The 24,068-nt window shown below is 38.9% G+C and overlaps 1 protein-coding gene across 1 annotated transcript in view; it reads left to right on the forward strand.

Annotated features, from left to right (window-relative positions):
• Nucleotides 1-21,143, forward strand: part of ZNF652 (zinc finger protein 652) — a 31,819-nt gene extending 10,676 nt beyond the window's left edge. The window contains exons 2-6 of the mRNA XM_084615932.1: nt 10,217-11,368; nt 18,059-18,206; nt 18,497-18,612; nt 19,638-19,782; nt 20,244-21,143. Of these exons, the coding sequence (XP_084472058.1) occupies nt 10,460-11,368; nt 18,059-18,206; nt 18,497-18,612; nt 19,638-19,782; nt 20,244-20,758 (1,833 nt within the window). The 5' untranslated portion in view covers nt 10,217-10,459 and the 3' untranslated portion in view covers nt 20,759-21,143. The remainder of the gene's footprint in view (nt 1-10,216; nt 11,369-18,058; nt 18,207-18,496; nt 18,613-19,637; nt 19,783-20,243) is intronic.
• The last annotated feature ends 2,925 nt before the right edge of the window (nt 21,144-24,068 follow it).

Raw genomic sequence — 24,068 nt, forward strand, 5'->3', positions numbered from 1 at the left:
TATCTCCAATCTGCTTTTGAAGGAGATTGTCATTGTTTATTCTATTAAATAGTGGGAAATTGTAGAAGTAAAATCGCAAGACAGGACAGTTTAATTCAGAATTTTTTCAATGTTTAGAAGACTTCCACTCTTGTCCAATAAGCTCAACATCTGTTGAGTGTATTTTAACACAATTGGTTTGGGTGAAACTTCATTATAGGCTAGGTCAGCGGTTCCCAAATTTTTTCCTGAAGTGACCCACTAACTGCATTTTCTTTTTAGTGACCCACTGTTACATATATGCACCTTCTGCCCTGGCACTGTAACCCGAATCCCAGCCCAGGACGGAGGGCAGTTCCTCGGAGGGGGTGTTGTCTGAGTGCAAGCATGCCTTGCATTCACCCCACACAGCAGTGGTTTCTGTCCCATGGGGCTGGGGCTGGTTCCCCACTTCAGATGTTGTGACCTGAAGCAAAGGGTCACAGCGCTACTCAAGTTTGCCCAGCTGTCCTTCCATCACGACATTAGGTATAACTAACTAATAGACTGGGAATTTGATTATGTTCAAATAAATTACAGCATTGCAAACTTTTAATTTTGGACAATGTATGTGTCTTATGTTTGAGGAATAAATATACATATGAAATGCAAGATATAGTGTGTGTGTTATCTCATTTCATAAAACCTTTGTAGGTTTTATCTATTTCACTGCTGTTTTCCATTATTTTGAGAGTTGTTTTGTTGGGCTATTAATTTATTATTCTGCACTTTCTAATGTAAAAAGTTGTTCAGCTGTAATTAATCTTCATGACCACTACAGATGTGGTTTTATGATTTTTTTTGGGGGGGAAAGGGGGTCAAAATCTGAGGTCAAGTAATATGAAGGTTATTGGAAGTAGAGATTTTTATTGAATAGTTTTAGTTCTTGCACTTTTTAAATTGTCCCAGAAACTATTGGTAAAAATATTAAAGTTGCATGATTAATTACTCAAATCATCAAATGCCAAAGTTGAGGTTACATGTGCAACTGTACCTCTGCCTTCTTGTGTGGATGCATTATGATAGTCTTTAGTTATGATCCAATGCTATTTCCCAAATACACTATATCAAATAAAATTGTAAAACTTTAGATAAGGCAATATCTTGTATTTTTTAATTTTGGTATCTTTACACTATTTTATTTGCCAAAATGATCTAGTATTTTTAGACTTCTAAAATGTTTTCTATCTTTAATGTATATGTTTTAATAATTTAATCAGCAGCCATTTACTATACCTTTTCTTTCAAACCATCAGTCTTTAGGTGCCATTTTGGAGATGAGGCAATTAGAGCAATAGTTTAGTGAAAAACTGGCTTGTATATACTAGTGTATTTCACTAGTGCTTTGTTGTAGTTACACGTTGTGTAAGAAAGTTTACTGTGTGCATGTCATAGAAATCAATTTAATCAATTCTCATGTTCAATATAGTTATACACAGTACTAGAAACTGTACATGTTCATATAATTAATATCATTAATGTATATTATTGTCGCCCCTATGAGCAGTAGTCAGGGACTAGGGCCTTTTGTGCTAGGAGCTGTACAAACGCAGAACAAAAAGACAGTCCCTTCCCCAAAGAGTTTACAAATGGATAAGGATCAGATTAAAGGTAGCATATGCAGGCATAACTGTAATTTTCTGACGTGCATGCACATCAGGGGTAACCTTAAGATTGTCAATATAATATTTGATGGAACTCCATGGATTTTAGAAGGAAAGAGAGAAAATAAATGTTATAATGTGGAAGTATGACACCATTAGAACATCCTATCCTATCCACCTGGCAAGGTCCTACTAAGAGTTAGCTCTCTGCTCTGAACATTAAAGAGTTTGCAGAGGAGAATCCATTATTTGCAAATTTTAGGTGTGCAGCTTTTATCTTAAGAGATTCATAAGGAAAGGGTCATTCCTCAATCCCTGCACATTTCATAGGATATTTAGTGGTCTGTGTTGGAAACATATACCTTTTTGTTTCCAGTTATTGATGTGCCATACTTCCACTGATTTATGTGGAAAACATTATTTGTATTATGTTAGCACCTATATGCCCCAACCTGAAATCATAGCCCCATTGTGCTAGGTACTACCCACAAAAAAAAAAAAAGTAAGACTCCCTCCCCAAAGACCTTATAATCTAAATAGAATAGGCAAAGACCTGGTCTGTACTGGGATTTCAGCCAGTGGTGCAGCTACACCAGTACGGACACCTAGAATATACACAGTTTAGACTGATGTAACACAATTTGCACTGGCTCAGTTTTCACTGTAATGACTGTAACTCTCTCAGCTGTAGAGTTGTTTGGGGAAAAAAATTGCAAGAGCATTTGGGAAATATTTTTTTTCACTCATTCTCAAAACCAGCTAATGCTTCTTTGCTAAAATAATAATAAATAGTATAATTAATCACTCTGGGGTAGGGAATGAACCTGGGACACTATCCCAAAAAGTGAGTTTCAGAAAATTTTGAGTGCCTGAAAAAGCAGGCAGAATAGAGAGTTCTGCAACTTCGCTGTAACAGCCTCTCCCACTATAACCAGCACAATTGTTTGTTATGATTGGTTAAAATCAGTTGACTCTGCAATTGGTACTAAATGGACTCGGGTTTGGTACTGCTTTAAAAGCATAAGTCTCTAAGCACAAATTTATAGTGGTTAAGGGTAATTGCATTTTTTTCTCAAGCATCTTCCATTCTTTGCTTCCTGAAAGCAACTCAAGAAGCTAATTTAATTTACAGTCTAGTGGACTTTTTTTATTTTTGAGACTTCTTAGCCAGTGCTGAAATTATAATCAAAATGCCATTGGGAAATTGCAGTTTCATTGCTGACTTTGTCTGTTTTCCAAGAATTTGGATTAGTAGAGACGTACACTAGTTGTTTAAATAGTAGTCTGATTCTACATGTGCACCTAAACTTTATGGTTTAGAATGAACTATGGTGACACTCAGAGCTCAGTGATTCAGGAGCCAAATTAGCGATCAACATTACCCAAAAGAGCCATGCAGAGTGAATTAATTGTTTCATTTACTGTTTATATAAATATAATATAAAATTCTTATAGCAAAATGACTGACCAAGCATTCTACAATTGGTAGTAAAAGCATTCTGATTGGTTAATAATTAAATCACAGTGTTTTCATATTGTGCTGCAAGGAGCTGAAGGAGACATATTAAAGAGCCACTTGTGATTTGCGAGCCTCAGTCTGAGAATCTCTGGGTTAGAACTATTTCAAGGTAATTGGGCTACAGACATAGAAAAACTATCTAAGTGTATTATTGTGTTATCTAAAAATAACCCCAAAAGCAAAGAAAATTTTGTCTACATCATACTGCAAAGACTATGGGATTATAATATTTTAAAGAATCCTGCCAGAACATCCTCTTCAACTTTCTTCCATGTGAATTTATTGCTTGCAAAAAATTCCAGATCCATAGATTTGGAGATTCCCTTTAGTTACAGATCTGTAAGACGTTGTCCCCCAATTCTGACCTGAAGGTATAATATAAGATCCTGACTTAATTAATGGAGAAGGCCTCCAGGTTTGCCAGTCTTGTTTGTAGACTCCAGTTGCAGGACACTGATGCAAGGTATCTTTTTCTGAAATTGGAGATGTCCAGTCTGCTCCACTTTTCCATGGGAATATTAAATATTTGCAGGCAAATGGCCAACTCCACATAGCGAATATGTTGCTTGCCAAATTGATTAAATAGGTGTCTGAGAGTTTTTAAGTATTGTCAAAAAGAAATAATGTGGAACCATTAGAGAGATGGCTGGAGACCTGAATCTTCACATTTGCTGTTGTAAATGTCATAATGCAAATGTTAAATTCACCTAATGGTCTTGTGTGCTAAGTCTCTGGAAGTCTTTTAGCTTCTTTAATTAAGGACAACTGCAGAGTGTGATAGTTCAGTGTTCGAAAAATCAAATTTGGAATATTTAGACTCCCTGGTTCTACAGTTTCAAATACCAGCAGATTGACTTAGTCCTTTAACATGTTGAGGTGTTTTGGATGAGGCATATTTTAAAAAAAAAAAGACATTAAATATATAACATGCCACTTTTTATAAGAGTTTTCATTTGGTTTCTTTAGCCAAAACACACTCTTCTGCCCCAATCATGGTGTATGCTATATATTTATAACCTGGGACTTAGTGCACCTGCTGATTGCCAATATAACTAAAAAGAGTTAACTGGCCACTTTACCTTGAGTAGTCCCTTGAAGTGTGAGTTAAGTACTAATGCTAAACAATCTATTCTGTCCTGTATTAAGCTGTGAGACACTGAGTAAGGCCATGTCTACACTAGTAGGCTTACAGCAGCACAGCTGGACCACTTGTGTAGCCGCGGTGTGTCGATGGGAGAGAGCTCTCCTATCCACATAAAAAAACACCTAAATCGGCGTTGACATAGTGCTGTGCACAAGAGTGCTTATGCTAGCACAACTTATGTCACTCAGGAGTGCGTTCTTTCACACCCTTGAGCGACATAAGTTTTGCCAACATAAGTGGAAGTGTAGACATGGCCTGAGTTTCCCAGACCTGAAGAAGAGCTCTGTGGAAGCTCAAAAGCTTGTCTTTCTCACTAGCAGAAGTTGGTCAAATAAAAGATATTACCTCACCCGCCTTGTCTTTCTAATATCATGAGACCACAGGGTTACAACACTGCATATTACAACTAAAAGACATTCACAATTCTTAACTGCTTCAGATTTCTAAAGCACAGGTAAAGTGGGATTGCTTAATAGTGGAATGAGGAAAAGGTAATAAGTCTTTTGAATTATACTTTCTACTGGTGTGGATTGTGAATTCTCATTGTGTGGATAAGAGATTCTCAAATGGCAAAATGCTGTTAGGAGAGGCTACTTGCTTAAAAGTCAGAGTGGAACTTCTTAACATGACAAGATATAACTTGACCATATCCATTTCAAAACTTGTTGCTCTTTCTCTGTTTTTGTTTTGTTTTGTTTTTAATTGAAGCAGTAAGGAAAAGCCTATCTTTCAGTCTGTCTGCACCAAAAATTTCTTATAGGGGGAGAGTGGGGAAAGGTTAAAAATAAAAAATTAAAATCTATTTTTACATTATCATGCTAGCGGTGAAATTTTTAGTAGGTCTCTTATTTAATGGATCACATCTGTAATCTGCATGTATCCCTTTAAAGTAGGCTGCTTGCATCAACTAGGGCTTTTTATTCTGCATTGTAAGCAAAATTTAGATTGCTTACTTTATAAATTCCATAACAAGGAAGCAGTTTTTTAAGTTTTATTTGTTCTGTGGGCCTATATGTAAAACTAATTCCTAATGTTTGTGTACTGTTAGTATGCACTTTTCTGTAAAATCAGTTTTGGCCTGGGTTTTTGTGACCTTTTATTATTAAAGTTGGGGGCACTTATGCCACATTGGTGGAAGTGAAGTCCAACACAAATGAGGTTTAAAATAGACAAATTTAGTTTATTCTACTTCCAACTCTGGAATACTGTTTGCCAGCGTAAGACATTTTAATGAATAGTTTCTGAATCAAAGTACGTACTGAGTTTAAAGACTAAGGCCTAGTCTACACTTAAAACTTGTACCATCATAGCTGTGTCAGTAAGAGGTATGAAAAAACATCTGCTTGTGATATCTGTGCTGACAAAACTCTGTGAGATACAACTACGCCAACAAAAGAGAGTTTCTGTCGGCATAGCTAATGCCATTTGCAGAGGTGCTGGTCCTATACCACAGAACTCCTTTCTGTTGCATATATTGTGTCTACACTAGGGGGCTACGTTGGCATAGGCTCTGCAGTATAGACATAGCCTGAGAGTCGGCTACTGGAGTCTTTCTTTCTCTGTCTCTCTTTCTTTGAATCAGTCCTCAAAACTGTGTGATGGAAGTTGGAGAGCTCCTGCAAGGAGTGTAGAGAATAGGACTTGAAAACTTCACTCTTCCTTATGGTGAGTACAGAGCTTTCCCAAGCAAATGCCACCAATTGTATACAATCTAAACTTTCATTTTAAAAAAGTAAGTTTCTAGCCTTCATGGTTGCAAAAATAATCTTCCAAGTGATAACTAAGTATAAACTCAGTGCAGTTCTGTCTTTCTATGTCTGCAGAGACCACTGCAATGACTCTCTATAAATGCTTGTAGGTTTGCAAAGCTACAGCAAAGTGAAAGCCCACCAATATCTTTGGCAGTTAATCACTGCTGATATTGGGAACCCTATGCATAGCAGCACAACTGGTAAGAATTAGGTCAATGTCACTCCTGCCCCGGAGAGCTTCCCCCAGTGCTGTAAGTGGTTGTGGAGTGACGTAAAATGCGTCATCTTCCTGTCTTCCATGGGAGCCACGAGAAGTAATTCAGCGCACTTGTGTAGTAGGCACGTAGTTGTTCACAGTGTATGTCAGTAGCTACACAACTATGTGGTGCATGGAGAACCATGCTAAGCAGGAATAATTTTCATCTGTAGATCACAAAATGTGTTACAAATGGGATAAGCATTATCTCCATTTTACAGATAGGGAAATTTGGCACAAAGGTAGGGTCACGTGGTGAGTCAGTGGCAGAGTTAAGAATAAAAGCCAGGTTTTCTCACTCTGTCTGGTCACTATTAACCACACTACTCTGAGGAGATGTAATTTAAAATCTATAGTCAGTAGCACTCTGTACATCCGACTCAGACTGGTCTTGATTTAAAACAGCTGATATTGAATCAAAGTTAGAACAAATAATTGTTTGAGTTCATTGCTGGGTAGATTTTTCTATTTTTAGCTGGCAGATAACATGAAGAAATGTGGTTTTTCATTAGAAGTAGCAAAGGCATTGTGTGAAATGCTGCTCCCACATAGATGCTTCCTCCACCTACACATTTGTCTGCAAGTCAAGATTTGGTGCACTTTTTGCTTCTGGGCTTTATGCCTCTAACTCTTGTAACCTCACTTTTTAGGTTTTTCCAGTGTAGTCTCTGAATACAAATTTCCTGCAGGTGCCTCATAACTATTCATTTTATATTCATAATAAAACTACTTCTGAGTTTGAATTCGGATGTACTTCCTTTAAAGAGAGCCTGTGTTTCTCCCATCTGATAGGAAAAGCATTCTTTCAGAGTCTGAACAATTCATCAAGATATGAGACAGACTCTCGCTCATTAAGAATTCATTAAGAAGAATAGATTTTTTTCTTGTCTTTTTTGTATTTTCAGAATTAAGATTTGTATATTGTGTCAGAAATTGCTAGTAAAAGTTATACTTCAGCACTATTTTATTTCAAACTTTTTAATCTTCTGATGCAATGCATTGTTTGTATTGAGAATGTATTAAGTGTCCCTCTCTTTACCATCTCTGTGGCAGTTAATGACATTTTGTTAGAAAGTTGTGGGTCCCTTGAGGATTGCAAATATTATATTCAAAGTGAAACTAGGTTACTGTTTCTGCAAAGTGCAGTGGTTTAAGACCAAACAGCTTTTGATACGTTCAGAATGTGTCCTTTTGCTTTTGAAGTGGTAATACATTCATGTAGAGTGGTTTTATTTTATAGAATGTTCCTAAAATGAGCAGAGGTGAAACAATTCTAATAAATATGAAGACAAAAATTCAATGAAAAGGTGATTTTGTTTTTTTTCTTGTTCACAGCAGCATGTTAAGCTATTTCAGGTGTTATATTATCAGTGATTATACACACTTCTAGTGTTAGCCATGTAACTTAGATCTGTTCAATGAGCTTACAAAATAACTAGGTATAGTTTTCTATATGGCATAAACACTGTTTGCTAGGTTTTATGACTAATTTTTAAAATTCTGTTGAGGGGAGAGACATAATGGTGGAATTAACACTTTGTTGTGTAGACCACTTTGTAAGTACCTCTTTGGGTCCATATTGCTTTGCAGTCTCTCATCTCCCTACACTATCTGTAGAATGCTTGTTTTTTATTCTGCAGATCATTGGTAATTGGTACCCTAGGAGAAGCACCACTGGTTTAATGAATTTGTTTACCATAAAAACTATTACTGAAGTCGTCCTTTTTCAAACACCTTAATTGAACTCTTTTTAAGGTTGTCGAATAGAGAAATGCAACATATACTTCCTTCTTTATATAAATTGCATTCAGCTGTGTCTGGAATGAAGTTGTCATATTTGTGGTTTGGAGAATGTTTTTATTAGTAACTCACAGTGCTAAGTGGAAAGAAGTGTGTAATGTACAGCTGTAATATACTATTCTTCCTACTTAAGTCATGTGTAGTTTTTTCTTATTGAAGTCAATTTAGTGCATGTGAATGGTGCTGAATTGTACCCAGAGGTGCTTTACTCTGTTGATGGGATGAGTATTGTATAGGAATAGCAACATAAGTCTCACTACACAGTGTTGTTAAATCAAAGGTGCCTCAACTCTGAACTGGTGGAACAAACTTTAGAGATGGACAGTTATGTACTAATATTCCCATAGAGGAAGTTCCTTCTTAACCCCAACAGTTTAGTGGTTGGCTTTTCTGGTTCTCCTAGCTCTCTGATTGCTGCTTCAAACTCTCTTGTTTGGTGATCTGTCATCCTCCCTTCTCCTTCCTGTGTGCTTCGCCCAGGCCTCTATCCTTGGTTCCCTCCTTCTGCACCCTCTCTAGGTACTGTTGTCTGCAGGCATGACTTTTTGACTATCCCACATTTATGCTGATGGCTCAGATATACCCCTCTATCTCATCCATTCAATCCAGATTCTTGGTTTGTCTTTCCAATATTGTGCTGCTTGAAATGTCATTTCCTGAATGGGAAAAAAATCTTGAGGTTCTGATTACTAGTGGTAGAGATCACGTGGTATTTTTTGCAGGAGGAAGTAGGAGCTTTAACCCTGGTGTACTGGTCAAACTCCAACTTTGATAACTGCAGGTAAAATTTAGATGGATAGAAAGGGTTATTGTTTGGCTACTAGATTGGGGAGTGAGTAACCGTGGGACAGGGCACAAGCTGAGATAGAAGAGAATAGGTCCCTTAAATCAAGTAGAGATTGTATGAACAATCTGTGAGGTGGAAACACAAACAACTGGACACACAATATCTTCCACTCTAATTTACTGCTGCAAGATGAAAATGTTTCACTGAGACTCTTCATGCACATGTACATTAATACAATGTCCTTTGGCACATAATCAGTTCCAGTTTGCATGCTACTACAACCTGGAGGGTAGAACAGGGAGGAGGCAGTTTAGAGATGCTTTCTCAGTTGTTCTACAGAACTTTCCTGTCTGGTTACCCATCTCATCCAGGCTGGCACATGTACAGAATTTTTCATGGCCTTTTTGATCTGAGGTTTTCTTGTTCTGATGTAACTTTTTTTGCAGCACAGTGAAATTGTGTCCTTGGTGCTACTGGGAACCACAGTGCGTTTGTTGATTTACTTAAAAGTGACCTGTGAAAAGGAGAAAGAGGGTCTGTGCCTCTTTTTTGCTGCTTTATGATATATAGAGAAGATTTGAAAAGATCTGCCCTCCTCCCCATCAAAAATACTTCGTATTTATCCTTGATATATCAGGAATATTAAGTCTGCTATTCTCAGGTTTACAGGAAACTTTGTTTGCGAGTAGTCGTCTCAGATGAGTATTGCAAGACTTCTCAGCCCTTAATTGTGTGCTGAATCTTTAACAAAACTATATTGGAATGAAAATCACTTCTTTCTCAAGTAATGAGGTTTAATAACCAGAGATATGCCATACTATCAGTTCTCTACCTTTCCATAGATCATCAGAAAACAGGGTAGAGCAGACTTCAATTTGTAATGTAAAAGATTTAAAAAAAACAAAATTTGGGAGGGATTTTTAGGAAGGATATCATTCAGGATGCTTTTAGACATAAGTTTAATTAAAAAAAAAAAAAAGATGGTGGGCACCCTTTTTTTTTCTTTGCACCTGGCCTTTATCCCACATTATCCACTATAAGCTGGACCTACTAGTATGGTCCATTTTCATATTTTACAGTTTGATAATCTCTTATCTCTCCCAGAGGGTCTGTTGAGATCTGCACCGTTGCCAATAATCAGTGGAAATAAGATTTTTTTTGTTTGGCAATTTGAAGAATAGACCACTAAGCATAATGAATAATTAATAATTGGTATGGTAGATCTTGCTGGGCTCTGCCTAAATTGTACACCTGGAAAGAAAACAAGGAGCTTGGGGGATATATTTCTTCAATTATTTTTAAGAAACTGACTTAATTTTCTCTGTTCTTCTTTGTAGATAAAATGTTTGAAGATTGGTTGGTCGCTTTCTTCAGAAGAGTATTTACTACAGCTCTGCTCTTGCCATAATACCAGAATTCTGTGATCCACACTTCAGTGCTAAACACCAGGAGAGAGTCGTATTTTAGTCATTCTGTCTTGATGGAACAGGCATCATCTTGAAAGCCCATCATATTTCACAGCAGCTTATTTGATTTTTCTGGGATCAAAGGTGCTCAATGAATCAGGGCCCCTCCCCCCAATGAGTCAGACAGCCAATTCTGACCAACAGCTGGTTGAAAACAGTGCCGTGCATGTAGCAGGGATGGCGCAAGAGGAAAACCGTCGTGGTCAAGTGCCACCCACGTTTTATCATGCTTCCAGTCAGGAACTTGATCTGTCCACCAAAGTGTACAAAAGAGAGTCAGGAAGCCCTTACTCTGTGTTGGTGGACAGCAAAATGAGTAAACCACATCTCCATGAAAGAGAGGAGCAGCCATATTTCAGGGAGAACAGATCAGTGGGAGAGGTCCGGGCTGTGAAAGAAGATAGAGAGAACTCTGACAACTCTGAGGAGGAAGAAGAGGAGGAAGATGAAGTGACTTACAAAAGGGAGCAGATTATAGTGGAGGTAAACCTTAACAACCAAACATTAAATGTATCAAAAGGGGAAAAGGGTGTCCCCTCCCAGTCCAAAGAGACTGCTGTTCTTAAGAGCAGCAGTGAGGAAGAGGAGGGTGACAGTGGGGAAGAGGCCACTGAAGACAGTAATGATGATGAGGAAAATGAGAGGCAGAAGAAAAAAGAGAAAAGAGTGGAAAAAGTTAGTGTTACCCAAAGGAGAACAAGGAGAGCTGCATCTGCTGCAGCAGCCACAACTTCTCCTTCACCCAGAACTACAAGGGGCCGTAGAAAGAGTGTGGAGCCCCCCAAGCGTAAGAAGAAAGCTGCAAAGGAGCCCAAGGCACCTGTGCAGAAATCAAAGTGTGAAGAAAAGGAGACTTTGACCTGTGAAAAGTGCCCCAGGGTGTTTAACACACGCTGGTACCTGGAGAAGCACATGAACGTCACTCACAGGCGTATGCAGATCTGCGACAAGTGTGGGAAGAAATTTGTTCTAGAAAGTGAGCTGTCCCTTCACCAGCAAACAGACTGTGAAAAAAACATTCAGGTAGGTTAGTTCACCTGCTTGCCAGATTTCCACACCTTTCTGTTGTGCCCTGGATACGGCTAGTGGACACCTCAGAGAGGGAATTTTTTTTATGGAGACAAGGTCCTGACCAAGATCTGCCTCTACCTGTCAGCACTTCTTGGTGTCTGCCAAAGGAAATAGGGACCAGAGGGTGCCCCGTGTGCTGTTTTAGCAGAGTTCTTGCTAGGATTAATCTACACTGTGGGAAGATGCCAGACTACTTTTTAACAAATGCCAGATACAAGAATAATGGGTTGAAAACTTGTCTGCAGTGCACCACTTTGTACAAAATAGGACCTGATTTTTCAGAGGTGCTGACCCACCTGCAGCTTCCAGTAGCTTCAGTCAAAGTTTTGAATGTTTGGCACCCTAGAAAATCAGGGACATAATGTGTAAAGGTAAGATTTTGAGGGGAGAACAAAATGGTAACAAGTGTCAGGGAATCAGCAATGTGTAGAATGTTGGCTGACTAAAGTGACCTAGAAAAATTGTAACACCTGCAAGATGTGAAAAGTGTTAATTTGTCATCTTTGCTTTCTGGATCACATTAAGATGATTCAAATTCTCTTGACATATTATTTACAATGGTGTTTGTATACATGTACGTAGATATGTGGAAATCCTTCTAATAATGCAAAAGGTGAACCTGATCATAAACCTGCCCATTTCTGCAGTGCTGCAAAATCTGAATAAATAATAGATTAGCCTTTTGAATTTGCTGTTAGTAGGGAGATTTTTGTTGGACTGCATCTCACCAGAAGGTTTGTCACTTTTAGTTATATACACAACAGTGGAAATCTTTGCCATGAAAGAATCATTTTAAATAATTTAAATTATGGAATACAATTTCTGAGCTTTTAACTTATCTGTGACTTGTTTTCTGCTCTTCGGTATATATGTTATCTCATAACCATGGGCATTGTTGTTTTATCTGGTGATTTAGTCTTGCTTTGTTAAAGAAAATTTAACACAGTGCTGCATCCTAGTGGTGAAATAGGCCCACTGCCCCTTGAATTCCATTTTAATTTAGTTGAAATGTTAAAAGGCAGAAGGGCAGTAAATTATTCCCACGCAATGAGTATCACCAAAAGAGGGCACTTTTTGAAAAGAATACGTACATTTGACTGAAACGTGACATAAGAACAGCCATACTGGGTCAGACCAAAGGTCCATCTAGCCCTATATCCCGTCTTCCGACAGTCAAGCAGAAGGCCCCATTTCAGCCCAGAACATTAAAACCTTTGGTTTCAGAGTAGCAGCCGTGTTAGTCTGTATCCGCAAAAAGAAAAGGAGTACTTGTGGCACCTTAGAGACTAACAAATTTATTTGAGCATAAACTTTCGTGAGCTTCAGTGAAGTGAGCTGTAGCTCACGAAAGCTTATGCTCAAATAAATTTGTTAGTCTAAGGTGCCACAAGTACTCCTTTTGTCTTTGTCTTCCAACAGTGGCCAATGCCAGGTGCCCCATAGGGAATGAATTATCAAGTGATCCATTCCCTGTCGCTCATTCCCAGCTTCTAGCAAACAGAAGCTAGGGACATCATCCCTGCCCATCCTGGCTAATAGCCATTGATGGACCTATCCTCCATGAATTTATCTAGTTCTTTTTTGAACCCTGTTCAAGTCTTGGTCTTCACAACATCCTCTGGCAAAGAGTTCCACAGATTGACTGTGCATTGTGTGAAGAAATACTTCCTTTTGTTTGTTTTAAACCTGCTGCCTATTATTGTCATTTAGTGACCCCCTAGTTCTTGTATTATGAGAAGGAGTAAATAACAATTCCTTATTTACTTTCTCCACATCAGTCATGATATTATAGATCTCTGTCATATCCCCACTTAATAGTCTCTTTTCCAAGCTAAAAAGTCCCAGTCTTATTAATCTCTCCTCATACGGAAGCCATTCCATACCCCTAATCATTTTTGTTGCCTGTTTCTGAACAAGTTACTGGACTGCTCCAGTATTCTGAAAATAATCCTAGCCATGAAGCTTGGATTCTTACCTAAAGTGGATCTTAACTTTTTGGTACAGCAGCCAATAATTTTTGACCTTACTTAGAATTTGCTTATGAAGTCTCTGAACAGCTTTCCCTTTTATTTTAAATTGCATTTCTGGACCTGTACTGATATGCAGTTTACAGTGTTAGTAAACAACAATACAAAACACTGAATATATATAGGAAAAAAGTAACAATTTTTAAATAAATGCAGACTTCCCAATTTTGTAGAAGTACATTTCAAGTGACATTTCTGACTGAACTGTTTTACCTTATGTTCCAGCTCATAAGAGGGAGATGAAAGGAAGGATAAATTATTATTTATTATTACTACCTAGCTCTTATTGAGCACTTCAGTAGATCTCAAGCACTTTACAAAAAAGATCAGCATCGTTATTTCCATTTTACAAATGAGGAAACTGAGGCAGAGAGGTGAAGTGACTTGCCCAAGGTCACTTAGCGGCCCAGTGTCAAAGCCAGAAGGAAAATCCAGGTTTCCTGGAACCCAGTCCAGTGTTCTGTCCATTAGGCCACACTGGGCTTTAAAAATTGAGGTTACAATGGGTTAGGCTTTGGACCACACAAACTCCAGAATGGTTTTCACTGCCAAGTTGAGACCATATCTATGCTTAGGAATACCCCTGACTCAGCCATTGGTGCTGACTCTTAAATATAGGCAAGGCAAGCCTGGATTTTCCCCAATACAAACATGGGTAAACCTCAGTTGGTGCAAACCCACCTGTATCTCCTTGTCTACAAATAAGGGTCAGGATTGATGCAGCTACACTGATTGGTGGCCATTCCTGGCCTAGTGAGAACTATTTCTAAGAGCAGACAAGGCTTGAGAATGGATACAAAGTAGAATCTGGAGCTAGAATTGCAGTAAAACAGTTGGGCACGGTCTGTTAATGACAAGCCAATGTATATAACCATATATCCAGGAGACAGCCATGTAATGAAGTGGCCTAGTATAAAGCCATTTTATACCTGGGCATTTTGGTGTTTAAAAATAATAATCCAGCAGTGCTACAATGAATTCAGTTACATTTGGTGTTAACATCAGTTGAAGACCTAGTGTACACAAGACAGCAGCAGCTTCTGGTATTTTTACCACTGTCAAATAAACCTGCTTCTCAAGAAGTTTAACTGACATGGTAATAAAAGCTTTGTAACCCACTGGAGCCTTGTTTACACTAAGACTTTTACTGATGCTAACACCAGGTGCAGTTGAACCAGTGACAGCACCAGTAGGATTTTTTTCCTAAAATTCCTCAAGGCAGACAATAGTCTAGGAGAAGTTAGACCTATTGGTTTACCTGTAATAGATCAGAAAGAAAAAAGCCGATAAATATTTGTATAAAATTAATTTGAGGTATCTGTAACCTCAATTAGTGCATAGTAGACTATGGATGCACTATAAATGCCCCTTATGTCATCTAAGTAGAAATGTAAACATCATTGCCGTTGTGTGTGTGTGTAAAAATTAAACATTCTGCTGCATCCTCATGACTATCAATGAATTGAAAAAATCCTTGCACTTCTTAAATGAAACATTTCTAAAGCTTGTAGTGTAGCAGAGACCACTTAAGTATAAATTTACAGGATGGTATAGTCATTTAGGTGACTCAGCTCACAGCAAATAATCTTTTAGAACTGTCAGTGGGATTATATAAATAGTTAACCTATGGTATATAGGGGACTCTGGGGACATTGAACAGAAGTATTTGTCAGGACACTTACCACACTTGAAAGGCATCATTGGTACAATAAGTTAGTCTCTTGACCATTGTTAGTATGCAGTATATTGAGTAAAAATGGATTAGAAACTTAAGTCACACATTCAAAAGTGATTGAGGCACTTAGGAGTTGACTTTCAATGAGATTTAGGCTCCTAAGTGACTGAGTCACTTATGAAATGAGAATTAAGCTCCTAAGTCTTTAAGTGCTTATGAAAATTTTATCCAAGACCTATTTCAAATTCAGCAAAATTTTATCTTTGCCTTTATATAATATATTATCATAATATAATATGTAAACTGTAGGACCCAGGGGCTAGTAGGTGCTATTATGCAGCCACATAAATGGCTGCATCTTGTGCTCCAGAATCTAAGCGTTCATTTAAAAGTCTCGCCCTTATTGGTTACACAGATAACTTTTTAAATGTGAGCCAAACATAAGGCCTTGTTCATGCTGATTTTTAGCCACTGGTATAGCTATTGTAGTGCCAAATTCCTAACATAGACATGACTTATGTTAGTGCAAGGCATTTTGCACTACTGTACCCAGGATAAGTCAGCCCACCTATAAAACCTGCTTTATTCCAGTGCAGAATATCTGTGTTGGGAGTTTGCGATGGTTTAGCTGTATTGGTGTATCTACACTAATGCAAAAATCTCTCATGTAGGCAATACCTTAGGCACTTCTGCGTCTGCCCAAAAGGGAGAGGGAAAGAGGAGAATATATTCCCTCTCCCGTATCAAAAGCCTCAGAACCCAAAAACTTTCTCCCAAAACTTCATGGGTGCCTGACTATCTTCTTCAGATTCCCCTGTAAACATCTATTATGCAATTATACCTTGTCAGTACTAAAACTTGCAGCATGTTAAAAATGAAAATTTGGGAGCAGCTTTTTAAAAAATTAATTTGATTGGGAAGGCAGTGAAGAGGTGGGGGGAGAGTTGCGTAATATAGTTCTAATATGCCAAGTAAGACATGGAGCCTTGTCTCGAACAAATCCCATGTGGCTTGATTACATAAGTGCCAGTTGGACTGATGATAATGGCTGTTCAGTCATGTGTAAACCTAAATATAGCTCTATATGATGGATTGTAGCCATTCCAAAAGAGCCTTTGTATTCTGTTGGACAAGTACCTTTTCAAAATTAGTGCCTTTACAAAGGTTTTTATTGTTGTGTTAGGCTTTTTCCAGACATTAAATTGGTGTATCCCGATTACTTGCTGCTGTTCGCTCATGGAAATGCTAGATTTCCATATCCCGATGGCTGAACTTTGTGTTAAATCAAATGATCACTTTTTAGCACTGCTTTACTCTCCAGGGTTTTTCCACCATCGACTGCAGTTTGTTCCTGACATCTCCAAGTAGGTCCTTTGAAAGGAGAAGGCTCTTCCTGGTGGCAGTGTGGTATGCAAACTCCCAGGCCAGCAAAGGTTGGGTGCACTGTGAAGGCAGTATGACTTGCCCATGAGGGGGGAAGAACACCTCATGTTGACAGGAGTGGCACTGTCTGTCTCCTTAAAAAACTGCATCCAGCTCACTTTGAGCATGAGCAGGATGACATGAGCAGCATGAATGACAGCCAGGAAAGATTAAAATTTCTAGAGAACTCCTTCCCTTTCCCTTCAAAGATAAAAAATGTTTCGTATCTTCATATATTGCTCCATTTACAACTGTTGTTCTGAAATGTATAAAATTGTACAAAGATTTTTAAATGTGTTTATCATTAATGTTCTTTTGAAAATGGGGGTGTACATGAGATGCTGGTCCTTGATCCTTGTCTGGAGATTTCATGGTAATGCTGGGGTTGGGGTTTGGGGTTGAATTGAGAGGTCATGTACTGCATATTTCCCAATATAAAATGGTCCTGAAGGCAAGGCAAACAAGGTTCTTGGGTTAGAAGTAGTTTGTCTACGTGAGTTAGTGTATTAGGCTTTCACCTCTGTAGAACTGGGTTTAAATTCTTGCTTAGTATACTTGTATAGTGCTTTCCTTCTTGAAAGTGAAATAAAGAATGTAACTGTTCCTCAACACCCCTGCAGGTTATATCCTCATTTTGCAGAGGGAGAAAGTAAGACACAAAGAAGTTGTGTGATTTGTCCAAGATCACACAGTGTCATTGTACAGGCCAGGGTTAGAACTCATGACTATCTGGCATCCAGCCGTCTGGATTAGGTAATTAGTGAAAATGACTTCAGTGTGACTTTACGCCTTACTTATCCACCACATAAAACCACCACACAGTTGACTGTCCCTGTTCAATTAAGGATCAAGATTAGAATAGCAGTGTCCAGAAGTGCACCAGGTCAGTATTAAGATGGTTGCATAGTGCCTTCTGACCTTACAATTTTCAGGACCCTAAAGTTCCAGAAACGGGGAAATCTGGCCATGTATTGCTGTCTCCTTTGGGCTTGTTGCTGGAGTTTGAGCTCTGGCATTAAGATGTTTCTTCCTATGTAGTCCTGCTGCCAAGAAAAGTAAAGAGCCATGCCAAGAGTTATGCAAAGCCTGCAAGTTTTCTTGCTTTCTGGCGCTGAACAAGGACCCTGATATGGACATTCTAAACCTCTCCTTCCAATACTAGAATCTGACTGGACAGTCCAACCTAACATGAGCTGACACTATAGATCCCACTGGGTTTTGGAAACAGGATACTGTAATATAGTAGCTGCACTGCTCTTGAGACGTCAGCAGATGGCACCAAACTGCAAGTGTGTTAACCTCTGTTCCCTCATTCCACTCTTCCTTGTTCTGTACTCCTTGTAAGTGTATCTAAATTTTCCAAATTCTTAAAAACAGTGAATATGAGCTGAAGTACATGTTGGGATTCTTACTGCCTTCCTTGCTTTGGGGACATTCTTCCTTGATCAAGTTGATATGTGACTTGTGGCTTTGAAACTCTTTGTGAATTAAGCTTCCTTGTTTGTCCCATTCATTCAGTGTGTTTCCTGTAAGAAATCATTCAAGAAGCTCTGGTCTCTCCATGAACACATCAAGATTGTTCATGGATATGCAGAGAAAAAGTTCTCCTGTGAGATCTGCGAAAAGAAGTTCTACACAATGGCCCATGTGCGGAAGCACATGGTTGGTGAGTGTTCTTGCTGCTTATATTTGCTGAGCCTGATAGCTTGTTGTCTTCCTGGTCTTAACTGTTTTTAATATATAACCTATAATGCAAGTAACCTAACTTCCTTAGCTTAATCTGTTAGAGGGAAACTAAAAATGTACGTCCGTAGTACTGGGAACACCAGATAGTATTCACCTCTATAGTACCAGTCTTTCTCCTCAGGAGTCCAGAATGAGAGATTTTGAGTGAAGTAATGTGTTTGTTGCATTTTTAGTAACCTTTTTTCATAATGTGTTATATATATGTTGCAGCACATACAAAGGATATGCCATTTACATGTGAAACCTGTGGAAAATCATTCAAACGCAGTATGTCGCTCAAAGTGCATTCCCTACAGCATTCTGGAGAGAAACCTTTCAGATGTGAGGTGAGGCAGCCACTTTAATGATGTGTTGACAGGGTATGAGGCATATGCATCTAGTAGCTACAAATGTGAAAATGTCTTATCTATGTAATGAGATGCAGTTGTATTAAGGCTTTGGGAAAAAATGTACTCTCTGGGGAGAGCAGAGCATAAGTGCAGATAGGAGTAATGCAAAACTGTCAAGAAATCTGGGTTGGTTCAATGCTGCAGTGGAAGTAGCCAATTACGGTGTGTCATTTTTTCCTTTACTGGGAATACTATGGGGGCAGAAAAGGGGTATTGGTTTGGGGGGTGAGAGGGTAAAGCGGGTAAGAAGCTCTCCCTTTCTTTCCAAAACCAGGAATGAAGGAGGGTAGGAAGAAATCTTTAGACCAATTATCCAGATCTCTCTTCCTAGCACCTTCAGGAAAAGTGGAGGAAAACAAAGCTTGCCATCACTTTCATCAGTGTTGGGGAGGATGAAGAAACAAAACATCCCTTTCTGTCCTAGCTTTGGAGGGGTGGGTGTAGCTCTAAACTTACCAGGCATCTACATGCCAAACTACAATAGGACTCAACAGAATCCAGAGAAAGTGCTGTTGGAAGAGTCCATTCTTTTCCCTCTTCAGCAGTGCAAGGAATACACTGAGCTTTCTAATGAGACAGCCTGTTAGTAAAATGAAGAGTCATTTTTCATATTACTTGTGGCCATTAGGTATCCAATGAGCAGTTTCAAAGCCCTGATTTTTCATAAATCTCTTTAAGGCTGTACCTCCTGGGTACACAAGATAATGCTCCTAATAATGGAACCCCCCCCCAAAAAAAACAAAACTGTGGGTATCAATAGTGTGTGTGTGTTTCATATATGCATTTTTAACTAGATGCCCTGCTGTTGTAAAATCATCTCTTCACTGTATGTTTTCTTGGTGCGTGTACTGCTTTGGGGTGGTCTTCTGGATTTCTATATATGCAACAGTAGAACACCCTTCTGCAACTTCATTGCTTTCTTTCCTGAGATGCCTGAAAGTCAAGGTCTGTGTCTGTTGCAGAACTGTGATGAAAGGTTTCAGTACAAATACCAGCTGCGTTCCCACATGAGCATCCACATTGGGCACAAACAGTTCATGTGCCAGTGGTGTGGCAAAGACTTCAACATGAAACAGTACTTCGATGAGCACATGAAAACACACACTGGTAAGAACATATCTAAGAGAAATGCACGCACCTCCAAGGCATAAACATGCCAAGTCTTCCATGTGTATCGGTCCCACCAAACTTATGCCTAAAGCCAGATTCAACCCAGATCCATCCAGTAGCTTAGTGACACCTGACCTCCTCTCCCACTGCACTGTGTACTGTATTTTAACTGCAAAAATGAGTGGTTGTGCATGTTTCTGTTCATGTTACTGTGGTTTGAAGAAGCCCGTTACCTAGCCTTTTTAGAGGTCTCCTCATGCACCATACTATGAAGCTGGGAGAGGAGCTCACAAAGATTGAGGGCTTTTTTGGGAAAGCAGTGTCGTCTGTGATTTTATTTTGGCCGTAAGTAGGGAAAAGTGTAGTCTGTGGAATATACAACTCGTTGACCGCTTATAGCTGAAGTAAATTGTTAGCAGAAGCTTTCAGCCTAACTGGCTGCTGTGTTTGTCTTATAGGAGAGAAGCCTTTTATCTGTGAAATCTGTGGCAAAAGCTTCACCAGCCGCCCAAACATGAAGAGACACCGCAGAACTCACACAGGGGAGAAGCCTTACCCATGTGATGTGTGTGGCCAGCGATTTCGCTTCTCCAACATGCTCAAGGCGCACAAGGAGAAGTGTTTCCGAGTCACAAGCCCCGTTAACGTGCTACCTGCTGTTCAGATCCCACTTACCACAACTTCTCCTGCTTCCGCAGTCCTTTCTGTAGCAACCACACCCACCTCCCCAACTCCACCCATTAACCTGAACCCAGTGAACACGCTCCCGCCACGTCCCATCCCGCATCCATATTCACACCTTCATCTCCACCCTCACCCACACCATCCACACCATCTCCCGGTCCCCCCTGTCCCTCATTTACCCCCACCTCCAGCCCTTTTTAAGAGTGAGCCTCTAAATCATAGAGGCCAGAGTGAGGACAACTTTCTGCGACACCTGGCAGAAAAAAACATTTCAGCACAACACCACTAACACCTTTGCCTCCTGCCAGCTGTTTTTCCTGTTTTATGCACATGGAAACGTGCCCTCCTGGAAATTGCAGAGGGAGAGCTCGTGAAGATCTTTCAATCTCTCCTGGTACTCCCATGAATCAGTTAACGAACAAGAAAATTCTATTGGATCAGCAGTGATCATTTGAACCAGGGGAACCAAAGGGACTGAAACCCAATTTGCTTGCGTTCTACTGATGACTTTTATAAATTTCAAATACTGAGACTTGTGGAATTTTATAATTTCATATCAGCTGATGAGGTATGCTTGCTTTTATATCCTGGACTTCTCCTCAAAGAGGGGATGGGCCTGGTTTCCTTTGTACTAATCGGAAAGGCTGTGAGATTAATACAGAGCATTAATTGTATCACTGTGTATCGTAATGAATTCTTTTCAGCTTTTGGCGCTGGCTACAGAGTGAGCCAGCCACGTATCACAGTATATCAAGCATTATAGAGAAAGACAAAAAAATTTGTTTGTGTAGCTCTCCTAACGCACTCTTTATTTTACTACAGAAATTATTTTAGAGTTTTTTGTATAGACCTATTTAGTAGTCTGTTTCTAAAATGAAATGTATTTCAATAAGCGGTGTAATTTTTTCAGTGTAGCTGGACCTATGTTGTATAATAGATAAAATTTTATAATCATCAAAACGTGATTCTAAAAAGATGCAAATAGCTTCTATAGTTAAAGTTATTCTTACATCCATACAACTCAAAAGGTGCTTCAGAGAAGAGAGGGACCCAAGAGGTCTCTGGCAAGGCTGCCTCAGAAGTGGTGTTGATTTCAGAACTTTTATGTAATTTATTTAGTAGTTTTTAAACCTTACCTTTCCCCTTCCACAATGTCTCTTAGGCTTATTGAACAAAGACATTGAGTTACCATACTCCTGCTCTAGAAGTTTCACTTAGTTCAGTTAGATGGAAGTGTGGAATGGGTTAGAAAGGGACACACCTGTTGGGTGAAGAGACTCAACAGCTCATGAGTTATGAAGTCACAGGTGAGTGAGATATCTGACTTAGGAGAGGGAAATAAACTATTTCAAGTCAGCCAAGCATATCTTCTTTGATATAGGAAGGCCTGGTTTTAATGTTTGTTTATGGTATGATTTTAATTTTGGGATCATATCAAATGCTGCTCATTCAGATTGCTATTTTTAAATTCCTGGATTTAGGAGAGGGGAATTAAATTAGATTCACAAATGTGGTGTTTGGTTGATTGTAAGAATGAGAAGAGGAGAAATTTGAATGGGAAAATGGTGTTTAAGTAGACACATTGCTGAGAAAATGCAGTATGTATCCACAGTATGGAGCTCTGTCTCATAAACGTGACACATTCAGACAATATGGGATGATGCTGAGGGGTTCATAGTCCCCTTTTTTGGGCAAATCGGAGTTTGACAGTTGTAGGTTAGAAACCTTTGAATTTAGACAAGTCACTGTTTCATAATCTTGTGAGGCACTGAGTGAGTGGCAAATGACAAGTTTGGTGCAGAGGTGGTGGGCTTGGAAGGCCAAATGTATCTGTTTTAATCAGTGAGTGGTGGTTTTTCAGGTCTGTATTTTTGTTTAAATGACATTGAATATAGCAGCATTATGCAATCTAGGTAATTGTTGCCACCTTCAATGAAGACACAGAGGCCCATGGCCATTGTACTGTAAGTTTCAAAAATGTTTCCTACTATTTTATGCTGCTTTGTAAAATGAATCCCACCCAAACTCTATCTCCAAAGACCCCAATAGACTGCCATTTTAGTTAATGGACTGGGCTTTTGTGGCTGATCGATACCTTCAAAGTAGCAGAAATGGTGGGAATTCTTCCTAACATTATTTCTTCAAGTTTAATGCTGTTCACTATTTTTTTGAAACACCACATTTTCCGTCTTTTGGGAATTAACTCCTTAGTTGATATTTTACAAACTTTCTGCCATCTAATCGTTAATGCTTTCTTTTTTCATAGGAAATTTTAGGAACAGGAATTAGGCCCTTTTGGGCCAACATACTCATTTTTGACTGAACTGAACGTACCCCCCATTTCTGAAAAATAAAAGAATGCGGGTTTTTTAAGTTTCTCTACAATATTTATATACACCCTTTATCTTCTAGGTGATAAAGCCACTCATGATTATGACTGTTGTATTTACTGTGGCATGTCCGCCCAGGAAAGTTCTATGCATTCCATGTCACATTTACACCCTACGTTTCTGTTGTGCCACGATTTTGTGGTCAGGCCTGTTATTAAATGGTTTTTAAATGCTAAAACAAAATCTTGGTAAATGAATTGTAATCCGGTTTTTAAAAATGATTTTCTTCTCAATAAATTTACAGTATTAGGCTGCTATTCAAAATTTGAGAATCTGAGACCGTTTTTCTCTTCTATGGTACACAGTAATTGTACATCTTGGATTTCAGCTGATTTTGCCGCTGAGATATAGGAACTTCTACCATTCTGCAGAAGAAAGTGAAATTGGGCTAGGAAAAATTAACTTAATAGTCACATGTTTAATAAATGTCATGGCACAAAATGATGTGGAGACAAATTCTCTGTAAGCATCTGGGGACAAACTTAAAATGGAATCTGACATGCTTGTCTAAAAGTGCTGCAATATTGTACCATAAAACTACAAACTGCAGTAACCGAGGGTAGGTGAAAATTCAAAGGAGAGATTTGCCATGGCTACTGGCATATTCTTAACATGGCATATGCCCTAAATTATATTAACATGGGCTTCATTTACAGGGTTCACGCAATACTGGAAAATATGACAAGAATTTGTCTAACACTTTACCATTGTTGTGAAGGGGAAAAAATATGCATGAGTTTTGTGTTAGCTTTATTGTGTGTGTATTTTATTGGCCTAAAGAGTTTTTTAGGTTATATTAAGTGTTTTGTTTGTTACTCAATTTTCTGGTGACAGCAAGGTATTAAAATTCAACAAAGTTCCAGCCTAGAGAAAATTCCAGCCCAGATGCTAATCCAGGAGTGAAAAGGATTTCGATACTTTTTGAGTTAAACTATATAACAAACATGGAAATGTGGATTCACAAGATGCTTTCTCTTCATTTGTAGAGCTCTGACTCCTTTCCAAATTTGGAAGCTTTTAGCCAGTGTAGGCTAGTTGATTTCCTGTTTAAAGCTTATTTTTACCTACTTTGTCTTTAAAATACGTGTGGCAGTGCTTAGTACCTCCAAGGAGCAGACCCTCAGGTGGCGTGTATCCCATAGCTCTGTTGAAGTAAATGCAGCAAAGGCAGTTTACACTAGCTGAGGATTTGCCTCCAAGTTTTGCGCG

Source organism: Lepidochelys olivacea (genome assembly GCF_965140295.1).
Source record: "Lepidochelys olivacea isolate rLepOli2 genome assembly, chromosome: 27".
NCBI classification, from domain to species: domain Eukaryota; kingdom Metazoa; phylum Chordata; order Testudines; family Cheloniidae; genus Lepidochelys; species Lepidochelys olivacea.